The sequence below is a fragment of the Empidonax traillii genome, unplaced genomic scaffold (genome assembly GCF_003031625.1).
Source record: "Empidonax traillii isolate 1590-97213 ecotype Southwest subspecies unplaced genomic scaffold, ASM303162v1 scaffold778:size296861, whole genome shotgun sequence".
Taxonomy (NCBI): Eukaryota; Metazoa; Chordata; class Aves; order Passeriformes; family Tyrannidae; genus Empidonax; species Empidonax traillii.
The window spans coordinates 245,877-256,732 of record NW_020955971.1 but is presented as its reverse complement, the minus strand read 5'-3'; the positions used below and the strand labels follow the sequence as shown (position 1 = coordinate 256,732).

The 10,856-nt window shown below is 45.0% G+C and overlaps 1 protein-coding gene across 2 annotated transcripts in view; it reads left to right on the top strand.

Moving 5' to 3' along the window:
- Positions 1-415: 415 nt before the first annotated feature.
- Positions 416-10,856, top strand: part of ACE2 (angiotensin I converting enzyme 2) — a 33,230-nt gene continuing 22,789 nt past the window's right edge. For both annotated transcript variants that reach the window (XM_027901351.1, XM_027901350.1), the window contains exons 1-2: positions 416-446; positions 8,532-8,862. In XM_027901351.1, the coding sequence (XP_027757152.1) occupies positions 8,680-8,862 (183 nt within the window). In that variant the 5' untranslated portion in view covers positions 416-446; positions 8,532-8,679. The remainder of the gene's footprint in view (positions 447-8,531; positions 8,863-10,856) is intronic.

Here is a 10,856-nt window from a genome sequence, read left to right as displayed (position 1 = left end):
TGGAATACAGTGTTGTTATTGCTTCCTCAGTCGTTGCTCCAAGGTCTCTCACTCAGGCAGTTTTATTGAGGTAATTCAAGTCCCATAATTTCTAAACCTTCACACTTATCACATTCTTTCTATGACAGATAGCCACATCTCAGTGCAACCACAATGGGTTGTTGTAACTGCAGCACCTCTGCGAGAACCTGTGAAAGATTTGGGTGAGAACAGCTTAGAAGTGTAAGAGTAACCTCGAGCTACCCAGTAAGATTTAGTGTTATCCTGTATTGTACTATATGATACCGAAATAAAATTCACTTGAGATGAAAAAGGACCAAGCTTATCTGAGCATACTTCTCAAGGCCTGAATAAAGGTTCTGTTCAGCCCACGGCACTGGTTAGCAACTCGAAAATAGATTGAAAGCCTCTGAACAAAACATTATGCAATGTGGGCCGACTCTGAGGTAAGTATTAATCACTGTCTTCCTTCCAGCTCACCTCGTAGCTGCATAATTACTTTACAGCAGTTTGGCGTAATTTTCTGCTAATGATGATATGGGATTCACCCAGAGCATACATCTTGCTTGCTCTCTGCTGACAGAAAATGGCTTGAGAGAAGCAAATGATACATGAACGGGCAGATACCACACTTAGCAACACTTTGAAGTCAGTGTTGGTATTAGCTCTTTCGCTGAAATAGATACCACAAATGGGGTTAATCAAGGCCATAGTGCTATACAGAAGAAATAAATCTGTTTTCCAGTCTGTGCAGCAGGATCATATTAAAAAACAAAGCACACTTTGATTTGGTAAAGCCTGTCTCCAGAGCCTGAATATAGTATGATGGCAAAATATATCCCTGGAGGATGTAGCTGAGATGTTTTATGTAACTTTTGTCTTCTTTTTCTCTAAACCACCTGCCATGCAGCACCTGATAACAAAAAGGAAAGTGAGTAACAAGAAATATACACTATATGGAGGACTGCTTCCTAAAAAAAATGAGTTGCTTCTGCTTTCAGTTGCATTTGTGCTGTGCCAATGAATTTTGAAAATGGTACACGGTGTGCCTGAGACTGAACTGTTTCATTTTCAAGAGCTGTGTTTGAGAAAAGAGAGGAGAAAGGAAAATTCAGTGAAATGAAGCAATAAATCCAGAGAAGTTCTGACTGAAGAAAATCTGCAACGTTTATCATTAGCTCCACATCCCCAGCAAGATGACATTTCAGAAGGGACATTACAGTTCTGTTCAGCCTACTTGAGAGGGAGCATCAATGTCTAAGCTAGAATGGGCACAAATCATGCATAAGTAAGTTGTTTATGCTGTCAGTTATTAGCTACACGTTTGGAGTGCAGAAGAACATTGGGAACTTTGCAGTGTCCTCTTTAAATTAGGGACCACACTGGTTGTGGCACAACTATTTGCTGTGTGCAACCTTCAGAGTTGTATCAAACACAGGCTGGTATTGTAAATTAAATTAGTAGTCTTTGTTTACCAATATTTGTTTAGAGAATATTGCAAACCGTGGGCAGATGCTGAAGTCCCTACTCGAGCTATTCTGCCACTTGCTTTAAGGAAAGATAACTGCTCTGTCCTGCAAACTGATGCTTACTCTGTGTGGAAGAAAACTACACTGAAGCTTGTTCAGTCACAGCAGCATTTGCCTCTTCTCTTCCAGAACAGGGCACAAAGTCTCAACAGAGACTGTCTGTGGTATTTACCCCTGAGCACCTCCCGATCAGCCTACCTTGAAGCCTGGTACTCACTGACTAGACCAAGTATTCTCCTGGGGCTCTCTGCTGGTGCTGAAGAGCCTGGAGGGGTGACCTCATGGGCCTTGTGCAGACTATATACTCCCATTTGTTTGTCCAGGTACAACATTTGCTTCTGTCACGTTGTTCTTCATGGAGAACCTTTCCTGGCTGTGCCTTCATAAAAGGGCACTTTTGTTCTACGGTTTGAGGAAAGCCAGTCTATTGTTTCTGCTGTTGTTTACAAAAGAGAAGGGTGAAGTGGGCACAAGGAGCCTCAGGGCAGGATTCAACTCTTGTTGCTTCATCACTGTGAGAATGAAATAAATCTGAAATTAATACAAATCACAGTATTAGCACAAGAGCTTCTGGTTTGATAATTTTTTTCAAGAACTGGGCCTCAATTTTGACCAACCAACTCTTGACAGAAGAGTTTTTCATGTGTAAGCTTCCACATGTGGGAAAACAAAATAAATTACTTTCAAGCTAAGGGCAGAAGTGCAACAAAGACATGGAATAACTGTAAAAAGTAGGAGTCTGTGATTCTAGATACTCTTAAACATGGCTCAGATACCCTCAGAAATTTGGTCAGTTCATCAGTGCAGTGACTTGTGACTCATGAAATGAGCTGTTTTAAATATGTCAAGTTTTTATAGAAAACACAGTGATCAGCTGTCCACAATGAGCAATCTGTGCTTGGCTTTCTGTGAGTGGATCCTTTTGGCCCCTCATGGTTTTCGTTTCCTTTTAATGGGGCGTGGAAGAAAGGATGTGTGCAACAGTGACACCACAGCTTCCTACACTAACAGACAATTGCTAATGAAAAATTTGCAGTTAGATATGCCTAATTTCAAGGACTGAACTTGCTAGTTTTCAAATCACATAAAGCTAAAGTACATTGACAGTGATGAGTGGCACACATTTGCCAGCACAAATATGTCAGTATGTTCAGTTTTATGAATACATTAGGCACTGTGAATGAACTTAGCATAATAAACTTGCATTTTAACTGGATATTTTGTGACTGGATTGATGTTTGCATCAGTTCAGAGGAATTCCACTTTTATAGCACAAATTCACCTTTGTTCTGAGTAAAGTCAGCAGGTTCAGTAGGAACTGAATTTGACCTAAGATCAAAAAGTAAAGTTTGATTTAAAGTAAAGTCTGTCCTCTTCCTTCCTACTGTGTTTCCCTTCCCCTTAGAGGTGGCAATTTGAAGCTATCAAAGCATCTTATTAGCTACAGCAATGGCTAAATGGAAAGCATTTAATTTCAGAGAAACTGCAAGAGTGTTCTGGCATTAGCTCTCCAACAGTTTCTGCCTCTCTCCTATAATTTAAATTCTACTTGCTACAAATTGCAGTATGTAGCTTTTATCAGTTGTGGGCCAACAGGAATTTTAGACTTTGGACTAATATGCTTTATGATATTGTATCTAAACAACTTTGCAGGTGCTGATGTGTGAACACATGGTCACTGTAAAATGAACTGGGACTGCTCACTCCCACCTTAGTAAAACTGAAATGAGAAACATGGGTTGCCTGGATGAAAAGCCATGTTTCACAGGATCAATACCTTTCCCTTCACTGGTGGGGCAGGGTGGCTTTTTATAATGGACAAGGTGTAAGGAATACAGAACACTGTGCCCCTTCTGAGTTGTTGCCTCTCCTCTGCCTTCTCAACACATGGTCTTGGTTTTAACTGTAGCCTTCAAAAATAACACTTCACGATATCCTAATTTAACCTGCCAGTTCGTACACTCGTCGCCTTTCTGAAAATCATTCATCTTCAAAGCTTTCTCCTAAACCTTGCAAAAACACTTTGATTTCCTGATGCTTCAGTCAACTGACAGCATCTTTACACAGCTCCTGATGTCTTCAGATCAGAGGCTTGCCCCTGCCCACAGGGCACTTTCTCCCTTGGTGATGCTGAGGACTCTGACTTGGAAAACAGCCACCAGCCTGCTGGCAACCTTTGAGTGCAAAGTTGTTGTGTGGAGGTGACAGCTTTTCTGTCTCAAAAACAGGGAGTGAATCCGGTTCCTGCCTTGGAACCGGAAGTTATGGAGAGGTACAGATTTGTTGTCCAAGACACTGGCCCCAGCCTTGGATCAATGGGGTGCAAACCCCTCCCTGCTCCAGGAGGTCACTGGGATATGGCTGCGTGGTCAAACCAGCTGCAGGAGGTGGGTGCCAGCCAAGCAGAAACCTCCCTTCCCTTGTCCCCTCTGAGGTGGATGTCCTGAGTGTGGCAGCAGGTGGAGAGTCTCTGTGCTCTGCACTCGCTGCCTTGACCTCCATTCCTCCTGGGCAATGGAGAATTAATCTGAGCAGCCGCTCATCTGCCCTGTGTCGTTCCTGCAGAGGAAGAGCCAGCTAAGCCCAAACTGCTGATGCTCGAGCTGAAACTGTCTGCTGGGACGTGCCTTTTCTAAGGGAGCTGGTCCCCAGTGGCTCAGATGTTGAGCAGGACAGGCTGTGCCCGCCTGCAGAGGAGTAGGGATATCCACCCTCCCTGCTGCCACACAGCTCCGCTCCCCACCTAGAGACCGGACACAAGGATCTCATTAAAGCCTCCTCTTGTCGGAGTGTTCCCAGTAGGAAAGCCCCTGTTGCACAGGCTGAGGGCAGCTGGTGAGCCAGGGAGCCAGCTCCCCAGCCCCAGCACTGGCAGGAGGGCTCTCATCCGAGAAAAGGCGGATGTCACGCATGCAGAAGAGTTAGTCATGTGGGAAAAAGGCTGCTCGGGGGATTAAAAGGACTGTTTGCCCAGCCCCCAGTTTGAAGCACGAGAAAGAGGGAGAGGACCGGGGATTGCCCCCCAGCGATGCCCAGGTGCAGCTGGGGCAGGGCGGCCCCTCTCCCAGCACTGCTGCAGGAAGATGTGTGGAGGGGCTGAAGCCTCCCCTGGGCTGTCCACTGCTTCCATAAAGCCACTTTACGGGAGTCCTCAGAGCAAGGATTTGCCAGGTATTTAACTGATGTACTCTGCTCTTTGGCAAGCGGCAGAGGAGTGGCAGAGTGGGGCAGCTGCAGCCCTGTGCAGGCGGTGGGATGGCTGTCCCCCGGCAGCTCATCCTCCCTGGGGATGCTCCAGGCCAGGCAGCCCTGGTGCTGTGCAACCACAGCCCTTCAGAGCCCCTCTTCACAAACTGGTCACCGAGTAATGCTTATGTCTGTCCTTTATGCACTAGGCAGAATCACATAGTGTAGCAGAGAGCTTAAACAATGCTGCTATGTGGAAGAAATGGCCTGATAATGGTATTTTAAGTCATTTTAAGGGTGTGTGGTGCCCAATACACAACATAGAGATTTCTTATTGAGGCATGTCCTAAATGCAATTCTCTGTTATTGCAGTCCAAGTTTCATAGCTCAGCTCAGCCAGCATGAGTGATGAGGCAGAAAACTGCTCCATCAGAGGCAGGGTACGGATGAACAGTGGTGAGCAGCTATCTGAGCAGGTGTCAGACAACTCAGACCCTGGGGACAGGACTGGGAGTATCAGGTAGGAGCTGGGAGCCACAACTCATGCTGCAGCCCAGGGGGCGGAGGGGAGGACTGGCACTCTGGAGGAGAAGGAGCCTGTGTTAGCATGTCAGGTTACACGCAGCCTTTGTTCTGTAACGGCGGCAAACTGAGAGTCGCTTTGCTCTGAGCCAAGCAGGCTGGTTGCCACCTCATACGACAGCATATTTGGTTGAGATCAGGTTTAAACTCCCAGTTGCTCTTCTCCTATCACCCATACCCATTGGCTTCTGCCTTGCTGTCCTTGCTGGAGGTTTGAATTTCCTGAAAAAGCTCAAGGTACTTCCTTTTCTCAGCTGTTTATTCTCTCCTTTTTGCTGTGGCACAAACTGTCTCCATGGTCTCACCAGCTTTCTGGACCACCATGAAGGTCCACCCCAAGAAATGCTCCCAGCTCATCCAAGAATGGATGGCCATCACCATCTTGAGCTATATAAAGCACTTCCAGCTGAGCCTGGCCATCCTGCAGAAAGTCTGCCATGGTAGTAAGGCTGACACACTCACTCCAGAGGGTGGTTGGGCACTGGAACAGGCTCCCCAGGGAGGTGGTCGTAGCACCAAGCCTGACAGAGTTCAAGAAACACTTGAACAATGCTCTCAGGCACATGGTGTGACTCTTGGGGTGCTGTGCACGGCCAGGAGTTGGACTTTCATTATCCTTGTGGGTCCCTTCCAAGTCAGGATATTCTGGGGTTCTATGATCCTAAGTATCCAGTGGTCTCCCTTGTGTCTGCTTAATGGGAACAAACCCATGAAAGTTTGATGTGTGTGGAGTCCAGTGGCTCCTCACTGTTGTAACACTTTTTTCAAAACAACTTTGTGCTAATTCATCTCACATCTTGATTTTTTTCTCTTGGGTAAAGGCAATGGCAAAGAAGATGGAATGTAATTATTGCATTATTCCTCAGATATACTATCAAGGTTTGTATTTAGGGGTGCAATAGAAAAGAACTTAGAAATAGGTCTAAAAATCTGCAGCATAATTCAGCGTGACTCTGCCTGTTACATTTTCAGCTCACCACATTGCTTGCACACACACTTAAATGCAGGTGCAGATGCATTCCCTATATGAAATGAGGTGACATCCTTCTCTCCCTTTCAGGTATTCCCCAAGTATCCCACTGTTTAGGGTCCCCTGGGTCCTGCAGGCACCCCTTGGGATTTTCAGAGCTGTGCATGGGCATGTGACAGTGGCAGGCTGGGCAAGGAGCAGAGGTGAATCCTGCATCATGGCAGGGAGGTGACAATTATCAGAGCTGCCCCTGAGGAAGGCACCAGAGCACTATAGAGGGGGCAAAAATAGCACCTGCATGTAAAAAGGCATTTTGTCTTCAACCAGCCCTGAAACCCCAGTTTCAGTACCCTAAAAAGTACCGGTTCAGTGATTGTGCAGTTAACTTGACATCATAGAAGAGACAATAAAAGAGTTGAAGAGTCAACATAATCCATGTTCTCTATTGAAGAAGAAGAAATCATGGAAAGGTAATTATAGACATAATTCTCAGCTCTGACATAGAACAGCTAAAACAACAACACAAGAACCTTTCAACATTTCACCAGGTGACAGTCTCACTGGCAAATTAAGAAATGATGAGCAAGGCAAGAATCACAGAAGACATGTAATTACTTAAGTACAGGCTTCATGGTTCTCATTCAAGAAGGTGGGTCATTTTAAGTGAGACTTCTCCTGGGCCTTAGTGTTTCTCACATAATCTGGATGCAGGAAGAGAAAAACAATTTGTTAACAGGTTTGCAGGCATTGTGAAGCTGGAGGTCCACTGGAGGATTACAATTCCACACATTCATAAAATTTTGAAAAGGGGTCTGAAATCACTGTGATGGAACTTCAGCCCACACAAATGAAAAATGCAGTAATTAGTGCCACCCTAGAACCAGATGTACAGAGACAAAAAAGGGAATGGCCGAACAAGTAGCACCACCAGAAAGGTTTCGTCTAGAATATGAGTTGATGGCAGCTAATCTCACCAGAAAGAAGGCGCGTATCAACCAGGAACAGCACGCAAGATGTTCCAGTGATTGCACTGCTGGTCATTGGTAAGGTTTCAGTTGTGTTCAGATGTGGACATCATTACTGAGGAAGCACAAAATGTGGCAAGTCTGGATGGCACCAAGAAGAGTAACAAGAAATTTAGGGAACATGATCTCTGGGAGAGGGTTGAGTGAATGTCGTTAACTTTGCCTTGAAGAAAAAGATTGTTTGAGGATTGGACATGGGTGACAAAGATCGCTTGTCCACAGGACATGGATCCCAGAAGATATTGAAGCAAAGTGCTTCCTCAAGGTCCCTGTTTTCTGGCTGTGCTTGTTGGGAATGTTTGTTGCTGGTGGCCCTGCTGAGGCCGTGCTGTGTTCAGCCCATCGTAGGTGTGAGGGCTGGAGCTGCTTTCCCAGGGTTTGGCATTGAAGGGTTTGATTGCTGTTGCTCCTTATGAGCAGGCAGACTCATAGTGGTTTTGGAGAAGCTCTGCTGGGAATTGGAAACCAACCCCATGGATGTGGCTACAGAGTTGCATCTCAAAATCTCCCCCACAAGATGCAAAACAGAACTAAGTGATCCTGAGCAGAAATAGGCCAATTTAAAAAGTACTGTCGGATCAATAAGCTCAACCCAACATGCATTTCCAGAGCTAATTCAGGCATTGATTTTCCCATTGATTTTCAGTAACCACAAGGTTCCTGGTTAGATTAGCAAAGGTATTTAGATATTAAGATGGAGTAATTTTAGTAGTCTTAGTCACCTTAGTACTTAAATCCAGTTGATTTATAGTACAGATTAGGTCTCTATGCAAGATGTGATCCCATGAAGTGAACACATTTAAATTTCATAAATTATATGCCTTGACTGCTTTGAAAAGTAGGTCTGTTCTCAAGATCACCTGGGCTTTAAAAAGCCTTTTAAAACATGGACCTAAACACGCAACTAGGTACCCTATCTCAGGCTGACTGGGGTTTCTTCCTGCATGGGAATTAAGGTTCTTGGCTTAGTGTTTCAGTGAAGTTTCTAAATATTTTTACAGCTCATCACCAGCCTGTTAAAGGATTCACAGATTCTGAGCTACCAAAGACACGGGTAGGCTATAGATAAAGTGATCAGCTGTATCATTGACAGCACATTTGGGAAACATTAACCAAAAGTAAAAGCCTTTTATAAGAAGGCCATAAAATGGCAGGAGTAATTATGTTTTTCCAAAGTTAATCATTGACTTTTGTTTATTTGGCTTTTTATAAAAAACTTTTTCCTTTCTCTCCTGTAAGGAATAAAACCTATAAAAGGTCCAGTAAATTGGATTCAGCCTTTCTTCTTCACACTGGCCATGCTTGAAGGCTGATGAGACAAAGGCTGGCAGGGAAGCTTAAGTGAGGACACCTACTTCATTGAGAGATTCTCAGCTTGGACGTGAATATGTTGGTCCACCTCTGGCTTCTCTGTGGTCTAATCGCTGCTGTGACCCCTCAGAATGTCAACCAACAAGCCCAGCAGTTTCTAGAACAGTTTAACAGGATGGCAGAAGATATCAGCTATGAGAGCTCCATTGCCTCATGGAACTACAACACCAACATCACTGAGGAGAATGCCAAGAAAATGGTAAGTGCTCCATCCCGTGGGTTTTACAACTGTCTTAGGAATCGGAAAGCTACTTTATGGTTTATTCTGGTATTCCACCAAACTTGGCTAAAATTAGTGTTACCTGGTATCTGTGGTTTAGTTTGAGGAGGGTAGAGGGGCTTGCTTTGATATAGCAATGTCTCACTGGATGAGCCTGGGTCACTACCAGCCTCTACAGCCTTGGGTTGGTACCTGTACTGCCCTCACACTGCACAGGGGTGGCTGGAGCCTGGGCTTGTCCCTAACCCTCACTTTGAGTCACCCCAGTGAGTGGAGGGAAAAGGCAAGGATGCTCTGCATGCTTGTCCCCAAAATCTGTGTTGAATGGAGAGAGGTGTGACTGAATTTACGTCAGGCTTTTTACTGGCACAGACAGCGCTCTCTCTTCTCTGGTGCTGAAATTGGTTTGCTTCTCAGTGAATATGCCAACATTTTCTGAATGTAGGTATTCTATTAAATGTTTGCTGATTTGTTTATGTAGTGGACCACACTAGTTATCCAGTGAGGGACTTTTCCCCCTGCCCTCATCACTCTTCTCATAGTCAGGGCTGTTGCTATACTGCCTGGAGGTATTAAACTGGGAAAAATGAATCAAGATCATCGACTACCAAATGCCAGCAGTGGAGTTAGTAGTGCAGTGGTCTGGTATATTGGCTTGAAAGTCAACTTCTATCTGCAGGAAGGACTATGCCATTTGTATCTACACTGTCTTGCAAAACAGTTCTTGCTTCTCAACACCAGCCTCTGGCTTTCCCAGCCAACAGGAGCTCTAGGCAAGAACAAGGCTTTTCGAGAGCAGACATCTATGGCCTGGCTGGTTACTGATATTGCCATGCCTCAGTCCAGCATCTTGTGAGCTCAGAGCCTTTCAAAATGAACAAAAACACCTTGAGTTTTGTAGCTGTGTGTATTTTAAAGTTAACTCAAGCTTTAGAGAAAAGAATTTAGGGCATAAAAATGAAGCTGAACATCGTACATCTATTTTTGCATAATGGCTTGTCTTCCACTTTGTGGTCATATAGCTTAATTGAAACATGGTTTAATTATCATATTTCTTAATTAAGGCAAGGAGACTGGTTGCTGGAAGAAATTCAAATGACTAATCATTGTCAATCTGGAATGCTTTCCAAGGCACCAGGTGCTTAAACTGTAACGTTTCCAAACACATAAAATGAAAGCCCCATATAGTATTTCAAGCATTAATGAGATGATAATAAAATACATGAGAAGATACCAGCAATAAGAACCAATTAGTCCAGTGCTCAGAGAGAATGTTTTCTCTTGCTTGATCTCTTCAGCAGCACTGGTAAGAAACCCACTGATTCCTCTTCTCCTTTTCTGCTGGAAGAGAGTTAATGAATACTGCCCCTTCTGGCTCCTTCCCATCCATTTTCCTTGTAAATTGTGTCACAAACTCTATAACTATTCCTCTGACTTATCAGTTCCTCTAATTGCAGAAACATCAGACAGCAAGTTAACTTCTTTCTCCTGGCTTTTGCAGCCAAAGAGCCCCCCCTTCTGCCCTGCCACTCCTAAGGCACCTCTCAGTCCCTGCTCAGGAGAAGGAGCTCAGAACACATTTTCACAGTGATGCTATTCATCTGGGTGCTTATCAAGCTCTTGTCCACTTAGCTTTTCATGCCCTCGTGAAAGGAAGAGTTTGGAAAGCCTCCCGGTCGTGGCTGCTGTCCTGCAGAGGGGCTGTATGGGTGAGGGAGATGTGGGGTCAGGACTGCTGAGGGCTTACATCTGCCACTGCTTCTCTCTGCTGGAGCCTAGAGCAGGTACAGTGGGTACTGCACCCATGGCACAGCCCGGGCACAGCCCTGGCACAGACTTGGCCTTGCTGTGTGTGTTTGTACAGGGGTGAAGGGTGACTGAAATAGCTCTTCAGGCACAGTATGACATTTGTGTTTCCTGACTCCTCAGCAGGGAGGGATGGGTTTACAGGTGCCCTCTCCACAAGCTGGGAA